The sequence below is a fragment of the Hydra viridissima genome, unplaced genomic scaffold (genome assembly GCF_058129835.1).
Source record: "Hydra viridissima isolate aposymbiotic clone 2 unplaced genomic scaffold, HvirCarnegie_v1 scaffold_3, whole genome shotgun sequence".
Classification (NCBI taxonomy): domain Eukaryota; kingdom Metazoa; phylum Cnidaria; class Hydrozoa; order Anthoathecata; family Hydridae; genus Hydra; species Hydra viridissima.
This window is the reverse complement of record NW_028324302.1, coordinates 4412093-4430622: the sequence shown is the minus strand read 5'-3', so window position 1 is coordinate 4430622 and position 18530 is coordinate 4412093. Positions and strand designations below refer to the sequence as shown.

The window sequence follows — 18530 nt, the reverse complement described above, 5'->3', positions numbered from 1 at the left end:
ACCCTTTAGAACTAAGCATAAATATCTGTTGCTATGCAACTGGGGTTGCCATGGCAACCACAAAAAAAATCATCATGCTCATTCAAATTATAATCATCCAATTACTTTATATACGAAATTTTGAGGCCTATGGATGAAAGGAAAAAAAGTTATGACTTTTTTCCAAAAATATGGGATTCTGGCCCACTGTGCTACCTGGACTTCTTTCTTTTTTTAATTTCCGAAGCCTTATGCCAACTATTTTTTGCACATCGCTAACACACTCTAGTTTCCAAACAAGTGTATCACCATATATTCTTTCAACTGGTTTTGAAAATTCTTTACAATCTCCATCGCCATAAAATTTATTATAGCGAAGATGATATTTTTCAATCAAGCATTCAAAAATTGACTTTGCTCCAGCAACTTCCGATGGATGGATGGATGCAACCTCCGGTGGATGAGTGAATGCAAGCTCCGGTGGATTAGCCAGTTGAGGATACAAAGATACTAATTAACATTTTATATGTATCAGGGTCTGTGTTTTTTGCTTCAAATCAACAAATATTTTCTACAATATTTGAATAATACTTCACAATCCAAAACTTTTCCTGACGTCATAGACTTTGCAGTATATAGACCATTTTATAAGAAAAAATCTCAATGTTATTAAGTGACATCACAAGAGCAAGAAACACTAATACATACTAAATAAGCTTTATTCGGCAGTATAGTGGTTTTTTTTTAAACAACCTTATCCTCAAATTAAGCCGTTCTAACGGCATGTTAGCAACACATTGACATGACGTTAATTTTGAAACGTTACATATTACTCAATTTGCATTTACAATAAGTCAAATTTGGGGATAATTTAAAATCGTATGTCTAAAATCCTTTCGATTCAAAATAGAATAATACAAATAGTTCACTTCTGCTGAGAAATATCTCTAGTCACATCCTATTTCTTACACCTGAAATTCTTCGTTTCTATAACTTAACTTAGTTCTTAAAATGTTCATTTGTCTGGGATCAATAGCACGGCCTCCTTCCTACCATATTTTCAAACTGCTTTGACACTAGGAAAACATGTGGGCATAACCGAAGATCAGCCATTTATAACAACTAAACTATCCCACTAAAACAGACAACGGAAAATGGAATAAATTCAATTACATAGCAATGTATCCTTTTATTGAACACTCTTTCGAACAGCCTAAAAATAAATTTTATCCTTAGGTCCAAGAATCTGTTCTTAACGTCACTCCATCATTTCTACCAAAAATGTTACGCTTGAGTTCATTTTTTACTGCTATTTTTTTTTCTTTGTGTATAAGTAATTTTATATATATATATTTTTTTTTACTTGTGTATATGTGTATATGTGAATACATTATATTTGTTGTTTGACATATTTTATCTCTTTATAAAATTCTACTTTTATTATGTGATTAATTTATTTCTAATGCTTTTCTTTTGTCTTTTCTTTATCTTGTTAAAATCATTTTATAGAGATATAGGGAGAGGCGGGTTGCCCCGGACGGGTAACCACTTAACGTATAGCTGAAACTAAAAAAGTTATTTAATCTTAACTCCACAAAAGCATTCGTTTAATAAAGCCGTAGCATATGCAAAATATCTGTCCCAATGCCCCAAAGCAATCGGTTGGGAGTGCAAAATATTGTTTAGTACCATCAGAAGAACTGCGCATCATCATATTTGAATCACTTTTATTACTGCATCTAATAAGTGAAGGATTTATGTGCTTGCCTGGGGCTACATTAAACTTGAATATTGTATTTTTTTTTTTTATTTAGTTGACTTAGAAAGCGAAAGTTGACTTAAAAATTTATAAACAACAAAACTTCAAGCTCACTGTTTTTCAATTTTTTTTTCAATTCTAAATGATGGCGGTTTGAAAATTAATGCATCCCCAATTGATATGCCAACCTTGTATAGCAGAGAACTGAGTGGGGATTTTAGTAACAAGGTCAAAAACTGTCAAAAACATAACTCTTACAATTTTGGACACAGATTACGTAACATTTGACAAAGATTAAACTTAATGTTTCGCATATTTAAGCCTTTTACAGTCCCGCAACTCTGAATTAAATATATTCCCATAATCCTGATAGATTAGACACAAAAATTTCAAAGTTTATATAAAAAAAAAAAAAAAAAAAAAATTACTTTTAGATTGTGATTTCCTGAGAAATTTTGAATAAAAAATAACAAGCTTTTTTTTTTTTTTTGAAAAAGTTGATATTTATGAGGGGTATTCCATCTTTAAGACTTTAACTAAAAATAGAAACAATATAATGATCTAAAAGATTTAAAAAACTGTTGATCTAAAATCTCATCCTAAAATCTCATCCTAAAATCTCATCCTAAAGTTTAAAATATTTAACAACTAAAAGAGTCATAATAGTGAAAAGTAAGAATTAAAAATATTCTTTTAAAGCACATTTACACTTCTATAAATGTATTTGAAGGCTGCAGCAGAAAAAACCCAATCACACTTTTGTGGTAATGATACAGCCATTTTTTAAAGGTGGATTGCGATCGTTTTCATTTTGAACAAACTTTATTTTTTTTTATTTAACTATCAATTTGTAATAACGCAAAATATAAGCCGTTTTTCTGCATATACCGATTCATCATTTTGAAATATAAATATGTAATATAAAAAATAAAAATCTAACAGTGGTTTTAAAATGTAATTTTTTTTAAAAAAGACTCATATTGGAATGAAATTTTGTAAAGGTGCTGGGGAAATCTCTAAGGTGCTTGGGAAAATACGCATAAGTTGCTGGGGAAATCCATTTATTAATAAAGTTTTGAACTGAACCGTAGCATTCGTCCGGGAAACTTTAAAAGATGGTAGATTTAGCACGAGACAATATCGCTATTAATTTAAACGAGATTCGAAATTAAATATTAATTTTTAAACATATTTTTATCGTTTATAAATTACTCTAAAGTTTCAGTTGTTACAGTGTATTTCGTCACTAAATGAAACAGACTTTAAATTTTCGTTTTCCAAAGAGTTCGTGCAACTTAATAAGAGAGTTAGTGGCGGAGTCTCTTGAAATGCAATTTATTCTTGGTGCGGTCAGCTGTGTGTAACTGTACTAAATATTTCTAATTCTATTAATAATAATCAATAAAAAAGATCCCTAAATTATGAGTCTTCTTTGATGATTGTTTTATTATTTATAACTGCAGATATGACACCTTTTTTTTATATATAACTGCAGATATGATACCTTTTTTTTTATATATAACTGCAGATATGATACCTTTTTTTTTTCTAAGTGAATTTTTATTGCATACATATTCTATTTTTTTGTCTTCTACAGTTTATTTGGGTCTAATTTTGGTTTTAATTTTATAATGCTAATATCTGTTTTTTTTTTATCTAGAGAAGTACAAGAATATATCATGTTACTTATGTATTGATCTTCTTTTTTAAAATACATTGTTAATGGAATTAGCAATATGCTATGCTTGTCAAACAGTTAGAAGAGTTGGAGTACGTTTTGCTACTGCAAAACTTAGCTCTGAAAATGTGCCAAGGAATGATGTTAATACACAGCTCAAAACACTCAAAGATAAAATGGGAGCAATGTCTATAAGAAATCCCTACAACTCAATAAATGATATAATTTTTTTCAATTTTAAGAACTGTAACACTAATTTCAGAGTTTTTAATAGTAATACTCTACTATCTACAAAATATAGAAGCTCTCATTTAACAAAAAGCTATAATAAAGATTTATTTGCACGACGATATCTAAATACTGCTGCTTCTCCTGAAAATTGGCTTAATCCTGAACAAATTGAAGAAATTTTGGAGCAGTCAGGCTTAAGCTTTAGAAAAGGACATACTGGTTATTTGACTTCATGCCAAGATTGTAACACTTTAAATAAAAAAGAATATAGTTTATTTGTTGATTTGCATACTGGTAGGACAGTATGCACATACTGTGGGAAAGAAAAATCATGGAAAGAGTTTAAAAACAAGCTGTCATTTGCTGAGAGCTCTAAAGAGTTAGAACTTTCCACAGACCCACCAATTCATCTGCAATCATGTTGTCCTGAAAAACATAGTTACTGGCTAAATTCAGCACCAATAAATTCTGTGTCATTAGAAGTGGTAAAAGGCCATTTAAATTTGAATGATATTGATGAAAAAGTTTTGGATTCTTTTGGTGTCCGTGTTGCATATTGTGAAGTTATTGATAATATAGCTAGCAATAATAACATAGATGGGCTGCTATTTCCTTACTATGATATAACGAAAACTGTATTAATAGGTTTTAAAAAAATATTTTTTAAGAAAAAAATGCAAACATTTATAGGCAATCAGAGCGGTATCAGTTTGTTTGGTTGGCAATGCATTGATTCAAATCAAAAAGAAGTTGTTCTTACTGCAAATGAACTAGATAGTGTTGCTGTAACTTATGCTACAGGTGTTCCATCTTTAGCGCTACCTTCTTCAAGTCTTCCTCCTATGCTTCTACCATTTTTAGAACAGTTTGATCGTATTATTTTTTGGTTTCCTAACAATTATCAGTCAAGACAAAATGTGCTTTGTTTTACAAAAAAACTAAATATGTTACGGTGCTTTACTACTCATAAAAGTTCTGAGAATCCTATGAATTGTCTAATCCAAAATGGAAATGATTCTATGAAAAAAACTTTAGCTGAATGTCAATGTGTGGCGATTGATCGTCTTTTAACAATTAAAGATATTGGCAATGAATTATTTAGTGAGCTAACACATGCAAAAGAAAATGCAGGTGTTGCTTTTACTCGTTTTCCACTTTTAAATGACTTTTTAAAAGGGCACCGAAGAGGTGAGCTGACTATATTTACTGGCCCCACTGGATCTGGAAAAACAACATTTTTAAGTGAACTATCTTTAGACCTCTGCATGCAAGGTATTAATACCTTGTGGGGGAGTTTTGAGATCAAAAATGTTAGACTTGCAAATATTATGCTTCACCAATATTCTGGTATTGCATTAGAGAATCATATGGATAAATTTCCACTATGGTATGAGCATTTTGAGAACCTTCCGATGTACTTTATGAGCTATTATGGTGCACAAGATCTTCAATGCGTTATTCAAACTATAGAACACAGTGTGTATATGTATGATATTGAACATGTCATTATAGACAACTTGCAGTTCATGACGACATTTGGTACTGAAGAAGATCGCTTTCAGGCCTTAGACAAAGCTATTAGTTTATTTCGAAAGTGTGCTTCTGAATTAAATATTCATGTTACTATCGTTGTTCATCCTCGAAAAGAAAATGATGACTCTATACTTCAAACGGCCTCAATATATGGTACAGCTAAAGCCAGCCAAGAAGCTGATAATGTTTTAATTCTTCAAAGAACTGACAACTTAACTATGCAGGTAAAAAAGAATCGTTTTAACGGATCTGTAGGTACTATTCCCTTGTGTTTTCATCCTGATTCATTATGCTTATCTGGCTTTTATCGAAATATTGATACTGGTGAAGGTATTTTGCCAGAACTAAAACCAATTCGACCAATACAAAAACTAACAGCAGTTCGAAAAAGCAAAAAAGTATACTAATAAAATAAATTTTTTTATAATTGCTTTTGTAATTTTTTGCGTGTGCCTGCTCACTGCAAATTGAATTTCTATTTATAAGTAGAGACTTCTGTATGATTTTTGTTTCCTGTAAAAGCATTGCAGTAATCTTTTTATAACTTGTCTGGCACTTTAGAGGTATTCAATTGAATCAAAATCTTAAGATGTTATGTGAAATTGAAATTTAAAAATAAACGGTGAGTGAATGAATTTGCTCAAATTTAGAAATTGTATAAAAAACCATTTACTTTAAAAAGGTATATTTTTCCTGACTTTCGAACATTTAATACTTTTGAATGCTTTAAAATTCAGAACGATTTCATGAATATATTTTTGCGGTTTTCCAGTTTAAAATTTTAATTTACTAAGGTGATAAACCCAAATTTATTAAGAGATCAGCGTTTAGTTCACACTGTTACTTGGCTTATATTTTCAATGGAATTTTTATAAAAATTCTTTCTTTCTGTACAATTTTTTTAACATAAGTTTTTTAGATTTTATGTTTTTAGCGAATCAGTTAAGTGGCTATTTCTTTTTTTTGTTAAAGTGCCCCTGTTTTAAAAGACTTTAGATACGGTTAATTTTCAGCAAGTGTTTTTATTACTAACTTAAAATTGCTGATGTTAGCAAACAAAAAAAAGAAAGTGAGAATCTAGTTTTTGCTAACGATCTACTACTTCGAAAAATCTGTCGTTCCACATAGATTCAATGTTGAATAATTGTTTTTGACACCCGCCCTTTTCAAAATGAAAGATTTTTGGTACAGAAACTTAATTTAAATACTAAAAACTTAAGTACCAAATTTTATCTTCATTTTTCTATTTTCTATTTTTAAAAATGAATGCAAATTTAAATGTACAACTAAAATTGTTTTAAAAGTAAATAGTTATAAACAAATAAAAAATACTTGTAGGCAAATCACACATTCTATTTGGTCTAGGAATTAATTCGTGCGGTTTTTAATTGAAAATTGAAGGTTTATTTCAAAAACTAAATGGATGAATACATTAATGAAAATAGTGTCCATCGCTAGTCACTACTTTTGCCCATCTTTCCGGCAATTTACGAATTCCGTGTCGAAAAAATGCTCCATCATTAGAAGTGATCCAATCAGAGACCCATTTCTCGATATTTTCTGAAGAAGTGAAGCGCTGTCCAATAAAATCGTTATTCATGCAATCGAACAAGTAGTAGTCAGAAGGAGCAATGTCCGGAGAATACGGCGGGTGGGGTAACACTTCTCATCCGACATTTTCCAAATAGTTTTTGACAGGTTTTGTGACATGTGGTCGAGCGTTATCATGCTGAAAAATGAGTTTATCATGTCTGTTACCCCAACCTGGTCGTTTTATGACCAGAGCTTGCTTCAAATGCATTAATTGTCGTCGATAACGTTCTCCATTAATAGTTTCACCAGGTGTCAGAAGCTCATGGTACACCACACCTTTCATATCCCACCATATACACAGCATAACCTTTGCACAGTGAATATTCCGTTTGGGTTGTGATGGACCTGGTTCACCTGGCTTTACCCAGGCCTTTTTTCGTTTAGGATTCTCGTAATAAATCCATTTCTCATCACCAGTAATGATTCGATGCAAAAATCCCTTTCTTTTCTGTCTTTCAAGCAGCAATTCACAAATGGTCTTTCTTCATTCCACGTCTCTGTCTTTCAATTCGTGTGGAACCCAATGAGACATTTCTTGAATCATACCCATGGCTTTGAGGCGTCTGGAAACTGTTGATTGTTCAACTCCTAACAATTTTGCAAGGTCCTCTTGCGTTTGACAAGAATCCTGATCGAGCAATGCTGCCAATTCTGCATCTTCAAACTTTTTCGGCTGTCCTGGTCGCTCTTGGTCTTCCAAACAAAAATCACCACTTTTAAACCGTGCAAACCACTTCTGACACGTTTGCTCAGCTAGAGCATGGTCACCATAAACTTCAACCAAAATACGATGACTTTCGGTAGCACTTTTCTTCATGTTAAAGTAATGAAGAAGAATCCCCCGCAAAAACACTTTATCAGGAACAAAAATCGACATAATCAGTTAAATTAAAAATAGTGTTGTTTACGCTTAAATCAAATGATTTATAATGAAAATGATGCGCAATAACAGTGATCTTCGCACGCATGCGTGGCTAAACGAAACGCTAAGACAATAAGCTAGTTTCGTAATCCCTTATCAAACCGCACGAATTAATTCCTAGACCAAATATACAGCTACCCTAAAAAAAATACCGTTTTTTTGGATTACATCTTGATGTTTTTTCGGCTTTGTTTTGGCGACTTTTGCAGAATATGTTGCCGGTCGTCTAGTAAAATTAATTTCTTTGTTTGCTATTTATTTCTAATAATTTTGTCTTATATATCATTTCATTTATCTATTTTTGTTTTACATATATTTCTAGTAATATTAAAAAAAATTGAAAATGGAAAGTAAATGGGCGGAGCCTTCAAAGAAGAAGTTACCTGAAATTTAAAAACGTACTAACTTCAACAAGGTATGAAAATTGTTAAGTGCAAATATTGTCCTTCAACTCTTAAGAAAAAAAAGAAGCAACAATAGCATTGCATTATCATTCAGAAAAAGTACAAAATCAAAAATTAAAAAAGTGATTTTCTTACCTTACTCATCATCAGGATCAGTTTTAAGTTCAATTTCAAGTCCTAATCAAGACTTTCGACTGTTCCCAGTTTTTCCAAAATAAGATCTTTATGAACTTGTGTTAGTTCAAATGGATGTTGTTGATCTTATCCCATTCATGAATTGTCAAAAAGTGTTAACATTCAAAAAGGATTGGCTGCTTAAGGTCTTAAATTTCCGAGTTCCAAGCAAACTATGATTTCAATTTTTTTTTGAAATATAGAAAAAAAAAACTTAAAAAAAGATGGTCGATGATTTGTCAAAAATGTTTCTGAATGATGAAAGATTTTCATTCGTTCTGAATGAATGGATTTCTAAAAAAAAAAATGAAAGACACATGAACCTAAATTTACACTCGTCATATTACACTCGTCATATTGCTCATTGGAGGCTAAAGATTGTCTTAAACTGATTGAAACAAAGTTTGATGGCTTTTAGTTAAATCTTAATAATTATATTTATTTGAATGGTTGCAAATGGAACCAGAGTAATGAAAAAAAATAGGAGATTGTCTCAAATAACTCATCAATTATGTCTTTCTTTTGGAATTCACCATTAAAGAAATGAAAATTTTCATCATTGTTGTCTTAATAACTTTGGGAAAATTTGATACAAAAAAACGTTGGAATTAAATGTCTGAAATTAAATCAAGATTTCCTGAAATTGAGCTAGTACCAATGAAATTGAGCCAGCAGCAATGAGATTGAAATTAATAATGAGATTAAAACAGATGTTTATGAGATTCAGAAGTTTTTGAAGATTTTACTCTTTTAGAGTTGAAAAAGCTTGTGAATTTATTTTAATAAAGTTAAGAGTCCCAAAAAAACAACAACAGTATATCGACACTTAGCGAGATATTGGAGAATTAATAATAAAATAGCTGATTTAGAGAGAAGTAAACTTGCCCAATTAGAAATGCTAAAGATTTTAACGAATTTGGATAAGGGTTAAGAAAGTTTTGAAAAAAACAAAAATTAAAACAGACTAGAATTTGAGTATATTGATATTGAGTTGAGTATATTGATATAGCTAAGCTTTAGTCTAATTTTTCTCTGATCATTGAAACAGTAAAAGTTTTTCATTTAAGAATTTAGAACCATAATTAAAACCAAAAAACCTTCAAGCCGTCTACTGTACCCCAAAACTATCAAACGTTTATAATGAAATGTTTATTCTTAACCTCCGCCCAAGTGAGTAATACAAGACAATATAAACGTCTTATCTCTGGGGAGAAATCAAAGTTGGTCTTTTTTTAAAGAAACTCATAAATAATATTTTTGAATATAACCTGTCTTATGACGAGAAACAACTTGCAACCAGAGGATTGTACCAAATACACATCGTACCAAACACACATGTCTACTGTACCCCAAAACTATTAAACGTTTACATATATATCTACAGCATCAACAACTTTAATCAAACGCTTCTTCGACAACTCTACTTCAATAACAATCCTTCAGAGAACCACAGACACCCGTCCCACATGAAATCTAACTGGGCACCTCCCAATACGGATAACGCGAGTGTTTTAAATTACCTGAGAAAACTGGATGAAGAAGTCACAGCTCTCCTTCTGTGACCTCTTCATCCACTTTTTAACTCCTTAACACTCAAAAAAAAACAACTCCAATCCTAATATTGTCATCAAAAACGCTGATGAGGGGAGGGGAGTATGCTCTCTACACACAGACAATTATGAACGAAAAATACGTGGACTAGTGTCAGATAACACAACATACAACGAACTAACATATTACCCCACGAAATGTGTAATTAGAGATTATTAACTATTTTATGGATTGCATGTTTCGCCACCACGTAATTGAAAAAAAAACAACTGCCGACTACCTACGACCGATAACATCTTATTTTTCGCCGTTATTTTATGGGCTGCCAAAAGTTCATAAAATCAACATACCATTTAGACCGATAATATCAGGATGCGACGGACCAGTGGACGGACTTTCAAAATACGTTACACATTTTATCCAACAATTGGCAGAGTTTCTTCCATCCTATTCAAAGATACTTGTTCAAACTCAGAAGTTCCCCTCCACCCAGGACAAAATTTGTATAGATTTTCTATACAAAAAATCAATCCTTTTTTCTATAGGCTTTTGGAACATATTCTCTATAGAAATTCAACTACTAAAAGTCTATAGACTATGCAATTGAAAGTCTATAGAAGTTTCTATAGAAAAGATCAATATTATTTTCTATAGGCCTATAGAAATTTAACTACAGAAAGTCTATAGAAGTTTCTATAGATCTTATTTTTCGAGAGTGTATAGAAAATATTTTCTATTACCATTTAGATGGTTAATAGAATTGATGGGATATATTCCATCGATTATAGTCTATATTATATATTACATAAATAATATACTACATATATTATAGACAATATAATTGCTTCCTATACCAATTTCATAGACTTTTTATGATATTCTATAAGCCATCTGTATATTACATATGAGGAATATTTGCTATTGGGAGAGAAAACAAGAAAAAGTGCATTTATAAACTTTTAAAACAAAAGACTATATATTAAATAATCAAAAAAGACAGAAATACACTATGTACATTCGTATAACATCTTTCATATTTTAACTCTTCTTAACTTCCAACACAATATTTAATTTCAATTTGATTGCTGTTCACATATCCTTTGATGACACACCCGGTATTTGACAGGCAAAGGCTAAAAATACAAAAGAGTTCAATTATTTATTGATTTCTTCCTTTTAATGAAGAAATTCAAATGCTATAACTATTTACCAACAACACCATCAACAAGGTCTTGACAAATTTTGGGTTTTGCTACTTTGTCAGAGTGAGCATTACTTTACTTGCCAGAAAAACTGACACTTCTTAGATAGTCTGTGTTTCCCACCAATGACACAAAAAGATCGTGTACAAATTTATTTGTACCATGCGATTTGTTACATTCGCTGAATTTTTTATGGTCAATGTATATTTTGTGACCTGGCACTAATATTTTCTAAATTACAAAGTAAAAGTACTATGAATAAAATTTATATAATTAAAACATAAATAAAGAAATAGATAAATTTTGTAACATGAAAATTCTTACTATACTAGATACATCTGGGTATTTGGTTCTTTCCAGATTGGTATGCGTTTCAGTAAGATTTGATTTAGAAACAACACTGTCATTAAAAGCATTACTATTTGTAATGCTAAATGAATGATTAAGTTGATCAGACATATCAAAAGAGTTGAGAGTGTGAGAGGTTGCTCTACTAGACCCATATAAATTGCTGGGTCCCTTCCACTTCTGAAAAGATGAATGAAAACTTTGAGTTACATTGAAGTAACTTGCATATTGATTTAAGTTAGAGGAAAGACTTTTTGTCAATTTTGGTATATGATGTATTAAAGAAGATAAATCATGGGGCTTGTTTAACTGTAAAACTCCATTGAATAAGTTCATCAAGTTTAATTTCTAAAGCAACTTTATCTGCATTCTAAAATAAGAACATAAAGGAATACTGAATTTAACTAGCTAAAATTAGAAGTATTTACAATATACAATACAAATAAAATGTTTTCAATAACTTCAATGTTTTCTTCAACAAGCAATCGTTTAGTTTTTGCACAACTTTTACAATCATATTTCTAAAATAAGCTGATGAATTTGAATGAAATATTTTAAAATAGTATTTAACATTTATAAAAAACAGTTTTTAAAAATGTTCATCATAACCACACCATTAAAGGTATCTGATTTGGTAATGGTGTAACAACTTTTACAAGGGTGTTTGCTTGATTGTTCAACTCCTCCAAATCATCTTAATTATTTAAAATATAAAATAGTATAATACTTGTTTCATTAAAAAAAGAGGAAATTTTACACCTGCATATAAATGTATATATATCCTAAATTCTGCTTACCTCCGATTTTAAGACCTTTGCCTCATAATTTTTCCAAGTAGGAGAACCAGACTTTAATGCCTGGTTTTGCAACATTGCACTGAAATAACTTGATGACCACTGTACAACAACATTTTCTCCATATACAACTGGACCTTTAATTAAGTCCATTCGAACAACCTAAATGAAATTAGTTAACTAGTAATAAGTATTAATATACTAATGATATAAGTTTTCCCACAGACAAATGGAAAACTTTAAATGAATTTTCAGTTTATACCACCCAAACAAGAAATAAAATAGAAATAAAGTGCTGCAATAAAACAAATGATTAGTAATAAGAAATACTTTTACTATTACTAATTAATACTTTTTTATTATTATTATTATTTGTTGTAGATTAAATTTAATTTTGTGTATATATATATATACAGTACTGTGAATATGTTTTAGACCACTTGCATAATTAGACGTATTTACAATTTTTTTCCTATATAATTTTTTTAAAGCGTACTTAAGTTTAATAATATACAAGAAAAGTTGAAAGAGTATATTATTTTGAATAAATAAACAAAATTGATAAGAGAACATGAGGGATTTGTTTGTTTATTTATTAAAGCGATGTGTCATAATAACTACCGACCAAGCGTTCATCTAAATAAGAAATAAAAATAAACTGGTTTATAGTGATTCGGGTTCATACTCCTTCATTTTTTGTTTTTGACATTATAAAGTGCAGTGATAGAATGAATTTAGTACAATAATTATGGGTTTTGGTACATTTTTAAAAAATTGTTATTTTTTATGAACACAGTTAGACAAATCGTTAAAAATAATTAAACAAAGTTATTAATTTGCATTTTTAGATAAATTATATATTAGTTTTCATTTTTAAATGTTTTGTTTTGCATTTTTAGATTAATTAAATGGGTAAAGTATCTTTAATAGAGACAAAAAGTTATTGTGCTTCACGAAGAAGGTTATTCGCAGCGCCAAATTTCGTCCAAAACAGGATATTCAAAGACTGCTGTTACAGAAATCATTAAAAAGTTTAGAGAAACTGGCTCCCTTGAAGATAGAAAGAAAAGTGGTAGACCTCCTAAGCTAACAAAAGATGACAATAAATATTTAAAAACACTTTCTTTAAAAAATAGGAAAAAAACATCAACCGAGCTGGCAAAGGACATTAACACAGCAACTGGGAAAAATGTCAGCTCTTCTTGTATTCGACGACACCTACTCAAATCGGGATTAAGAGGGTGTGTTGCAATTTGAAAACCATTATTACGGCGTGGTAATAAAGAAAAACGACTTAAATATGCGAAACAACACAAAGATTGGGCCCAAGAAAAGTTTAATCGGGTTCTGTACACCGATGAGTCCAAATTTGAAATTTTTGAACAAAGACGCCAATATGTTCGAAGAAGAATTGGAGAAGCCTATAAGCCCGAGTGTTTAAACCCTACCATTAAACACGGAGGAGGCTCTTTACAAGTTTGGGGCTGTTTATCTTCATCTGGAGTAGGTGATTTGATCAAAATAGAGGGGCGACTCACCGGGGAACGTTATGTGGATATCCTAAGGCACCATGCTGCATTATCCGGAATGAGACTAATAGGTCATAATTTTATTCTGCAGCAGGACAATGACCCAAAACATTGTTCCCGAGTGGCAAAAAATTGTTTAAGTAAAATGGCAGAGAAAGGAGTACTACAATTGATGACCTGGCCTCCCCAGAGTCCAGATTTGAATATAATTGAGCATATATGGGATTACCTGGACAGAAAGAAGGTCGAACATGTTCCCTGAAATGCTGAAGAATGTTTTGAAGTACTTCAAAGAGAATGGCACAACATACCCCAGGAATTTATAACTAATTTGTATGAATCTATTCCCCGGCGAATATCAGCTGTGATTAAGGCAAAAGGAGGACATAGTAGATATTAAGAGTTTTTTATGAAGTTTGACATTAAATAGTTTGTTATTGTTCCATATTTTTGTGTGAAATACATGTGTTTTAATAAGTTTATAATATAGAACTACAAACTTAAATATTAGAGAAGAATTCTCCGGGATTTTTTGAAAAAATGTAAGTGGTCTAAAACATATATATTCACAGTACTGTATATATATATATATATATATATATATATATATATATATATATATATATATATATATATATATATATATATATATATATATATATATATATATATATATATATATATGGCGCTATTTTCCTTTCGTACCCACCTACTTTTATTGCAGATTACAAAAGATCGTCGTCCAAAAGTAATAAAAAGTATAGGAAACAATGCTTTTAGACCAACTTAATATTCTCTAAATTCAATCTGAAAGTGTTAAAAACTCATACGAAAACGCTAAAACTCGCCATTTTTTCAACGTAGCGACGAATTTAAAAAAATTAGTAAAATATTTAAATTGTAGACCTGGTTTTTATTGCTTGGTAGTTTTATCATAATTTTCGCAATGATTAGCATTTGGATGAATAGCTTAAAATTTAAAAATTTAAACAGCAATGAAAACCATGCTAAATTTTTTAATAACTTATTTTACTTTTTAAACTCGTCATCGCGTTGAAAAAATGGCGAATACTAATGTTTTCGTATGAGTTTTTAACTTTTTCAGATTGAGTTTAGAGCAGTGGCGTATCTAGGGTAGGGCAGGCAGGGCACGTGCCATGGGCGCCAGCCTGAAAGGGGCGCAAAAGAGGCTTGGTTGCGATACAATAAGCGAGAATTATATAAAATAAATTAAGAAATAATATATCATATAAAATAAATATATTATATAAAATAAAGTTTGTGTCATCATTTGTTAAAAAATTGTAATTAAGCACTTTATGTGGGGGAAGAGGGGCGCGAGATCGGTGTTTGCCTCAGGCGCTATTTACCCTAGGTACGCCACTGGTTTAGAGTATATTAAGTTGGTCAAAAAGTATTGTTTTCTCTACGTTTTCTTACTTTTGTAAAGAAATAAACTACTAAAATTGAAAAGAAAAAGTTCCTAGATATTGGGATGCTACAGCTCCACTATTATTCATTTAAAAATATAAAATTAGCCTATTTATGTATATATATACACCTTGTACAGAAAGTTTAAACGCACTTGTGTTTTTGTATGTTATGTTAAATTTGGACTGGTGCAAAGAGAAAATCTGATGCAAGGTCTTCGTTTTTTGTTTTGTTTTTTTTTTTAGCCAATTATTAATTAGGAAAAAAACGCAACTTTGAAAGAAAAAAACACAAAATCTTTTCTGAAATGTAATATCAAACAGAAATAATCAAAAAATTGATGAGAAGAAAGTGCAATAAAGTTTAAACGCACTTATTAATTTTTTGTCATGGAAATATATTAATATGGGATATGACCCCCGTTGATTTTGATACATGCTTGTAATCGCCTCGCCATTGGTTCAATAAGATTTTCAATCATCTTGATTGGTATTTCAAGTCACAAATTTGTTAGTTCTTTTTTAAGCAGTTCGTGACTAGTTATTTGCTTTTTGATAGTTGTTAATCCATCCAGCTCCATAAATTTTTAATCGGGTTTAAGTCAGGTGATCGTGCTGGCCAAGTCACGAGTCGAATATTACTTTCAACGAAGTAATTGGTAATTGAATGTGCTGTATGACATGGAGCATTGTCTTGTTGAAATAACCAGTTTTGATCAGCCTGGAATAAATCGCAACTAGGGATAAGCGAGTTTTCCAAAATGTCGCGATACCCATATTGGTTCAATCTTCCTTCGTATATAAAATATAACGAAAGCCTGAGCCTTGATATGCATCCCTAAATGCTGACAGAGCCACCACTTTTTTGAATACAGATTTGTATTTGTTACTTCAATTATTTTTCCGTATTTTTGCGACAAACAAATCTCTTGTTTTTTCTGTTAATAATTTCAAAATTTGACTTATCGCTAAAGATACTCATTTTTGATTGTTCCACTGAATAATTTAAACGCTCTTTGCACCATTTTTTTCGTTTTAGACGATCGGTTAACGACAACATAGGCTTTCTTACAGCATGAAACGAAATTAATTCTTTTTTGCGTAATAACTTACTTATTGTCGTACGACTAACTGTTTTCTCCACAAGCGATTACTTTCTCCACTATCGATTTCTGCACTCAAAGCTGATACTCCTGCTTTTGGGTTGCGTCTGCTAAGCGTGTAAAGCATGTTTTCATCGCGAGCAGACAGTTTTTTTGGGCGCCCAAATATATAGGGAAAAGGCGGCTCTGGCGCATTGACCCTTCCTATACTTAAGGATGCATAAAAAATGGTGAACACTTCATATCATGTTTTTGGACAAAACCAATACTTAAGAGTCGTCTTTAAAAATCAAGAAGAAGTATAAAAATAATCATGTTATTTCTATACCAGTTCTTCAAGATGCCTGTTCTTCTTTATTGCCTTGTTTTGTAATGTCCGATAGCCAAGGTGTGAATTCCGTCTTCTAAGATGAATCTTTTGTCGTCGTTAGCGCTGAGTGCGACTTTGTTGATTTCTTCGGTGTAGACATCGTGATGACGTGATCGGAAGACGTTCATGGTGGTGAGTTTTTCTTGTTTAGTCATTAAGCAGTCACCACAAGGTATTGATAACTTCTTGAAAGTTATCCCCTTCCTGTAATTTTTTCAAGACGTAAAGACACAAGTGGCCACAATAAGACGTATCACCAAACTGAACTCTCTCGCTGTTATAATAAACCAGACTTTTTAAATAATCAATGAGCTCAATAAGAGGAGGCTGAGCATAAGAGTCGAAGCTGTATTTTTTGTCAGCGTCTTTATACCAGCACACCCAATGAAACCCACCAGTGCTTGAATCTCCTGTATTCACAATACCACATTCTTTTTTTCTTGGCTTTTTTGGTAACTCATCCCTGACAAACACGCCTTGAAAGTTTTTTAATTTTAACTGTTTAGCAGCCTTTATCAATTGAAAGTTAGTTAAAGCTTCATTAGGTAAAACAATTCCTTCTACGTCAATCCATTGAAAGTCGATCATTTTTTTAATTTCTTAAAAAGTTTATCCGAATTTTTTAACAAGCGATTTTCATAGAATAGCACCTAAAAAGGGTATACTATTAAAGGGTGAGTTTGGACCGAGTAATAATCCAGCTCCAATAGATTGATAGCCTTTTCCATTTTTAACAAAGAGTCCTTCACCAATAGTAGGTTTTACCCAAGGTCTTAAAAAGATTCCTGATCCTGCAGCAGTCATTTTCATTCCATTTCCATTCTTTTTCAAGTAAACGATTCCTCTTCCTGCAATTTTATCAACCATAGCAGAGCCAGCAGAAGAGTCTACACCTGCTAACAATCCAGTAGCTAGAGCAGGAACAACCTTTGTGGCAAGAGTGCTGCCTATCATACCTAGTAACGGTAAAAGAGCTCCGATGAAACCTCCTTCTATTTTCGAGTTGTATGCAATTTGTCTTTTGCTCAATTTAAGAGTGACTCCTTTACCAGCTTCATACGCTTTTCTAATTTTGTTCAATTGCGAATTAGTGATAGCGAGAACATGTTTACCGTTCAAGTCTTGATGAGAAAGCTTAATGCTAGTATCGGTTTTATCATGCATGGCTTTTTTAATTTTATCAGATTGACTCTGCGAGATGTTAATTTTGATGTTTTGATAATTGCTCATTTTTTATGTATTAAAAAATTATTTATTTCACTTCTCGAATATGGTATCGTATTGTAATATCCTCTCCACGAAAATCAACCAAATCTCCATTCTGATCAATGATACGAGTAACCATTGTTGAAATTTCAAACAGTTTAACAGGAAGATAAATCAAATGCATTGGTCTCTCGATGATTTTAAAACCTGGACTAACATTTGGATAAAAGGAGTAAATACAATTTAATTGGGTTCCATTAATATAGGATGATCTGATAACGTTGTTAACGATTCTGATGGTGTTAATGCTTGAAATTCTAACGATATGATCCGACTCGTATTCGGAATTGGAATTTAATTTTCTTTTAGTAAACCCTAAAACTGAAGAGATGCTGTTCTCCACGTTAAAGTCAATCAAATAATTCAAACCAAGTTTAATGGTTGATTTTAAAGTATTAAGATTGATTCCAATTTGAAGGTTGTTTGGAGAGTAATTAATTTTATTTGCAATAATATAACTTCCACGTTGAGCTGTTTTTATTGTGTTTAAAATAGACCTTTGCAAATACTCATTGATGTCTTTAATGTCATAGCTTCCTGATGGAATGATAATGTTCTCCCAATTAGCTCCATTGTTCATGCTGTATTTGAAATAATTGTTTTTACTGCTTACATTTGGAATGTTGTTGTAAGTTTCAAGACCGAGAAAAGCCATTTCATAACT

At 31.2% G+C, this 18530-nt stretch overlaps 2 protein-coding genes across 4 annotated transcripts; one reads left to right on the top strand and one right to left on the bottom strand.

Annotated features, from left to right (window-relative positions):
- The first annotated feature begins 3395 nt into the window (after nt 1-3395).
- LOC145180341 (twinkle mtDNA helicase-like) lies at nt 3396-5861 on the top strand. The gene has a single exon (XM_080055212.2). The coding sequence runs from the start codon at nt 3461-3463 to the stop codon at nt 5585-5587; it is 2127 nt and encodes a 708-aa protein (XP_079911338.2). The 5' UTR covers nt 3396-3460; the 3' UTR covers nt 5588-5861.
- A 4916-nt stretch (nt 5862-10777) lies between these two features.
- Nucleotides 10778-14565, bottom strand: LOC149890670 (uncharacterized). Of its 3 annotated transcripts, none has more exons than XM_090083543.1 (5): nt 14407-14565; nt 12172-12330; nt 11351-12068; nt 11035-11257; nt 10778-10957 (listed from the first exon to the last, which is right to left on the bottom strand). In XM_090083543.1, exons 2-3 carry the CDS (start codon nt 12319-12321, stop codon nt 12051-12053), a joined length of 168 nt encoding a protein of 55 aa, XP_089939669.1. In that variant the 5' UTR covers nt 12322-12330; nt 14407-14565; the 3' UTR covers nt 10778-10957; nt 11035-11257; nt 11351-12050. The 3 variants fall into 3 exon arrangements, with proteins under 3 accessions (XP_089939669.1, XP_089939667.1, XP_089939668.1); XM_090083541.1 differs by having other exon boundaries at nt 14407-14559; XM_090083542.1 differs by having other exon boundaries at nt 11351-11744; nt 14407-14559.
- Between the last annotated feature and the right edge of the window lie 3965 nt (nt 14566-18530).

What these genes read in the sequence shown, in the direction of transcription:
- LOC145180341 (XM_080055212.2), top strand. Translation starts at nt 3,461, where the DNA reads ATGGAATTAGCAATATGCTATGCTTGTCAAACAGTTAGAAGAGTTGGA.
- LOC149890670 (XM_090083541.1), bottom strand. Translation starts at nt 11,710, where the DNA reads ATGAACTTATTCAATGGAGTTTTACAGTTAAACAAGCCCCATGATTTA. An exon ending in ACCCAGATGTATCTAGTATA is followed by an intron (nt 11,258 to 11,350) that starts GTAAGAATTTTC and finishes TTTGTAATTTAG; the next exon opens with AAAATATTAGTGCCAGGTCA.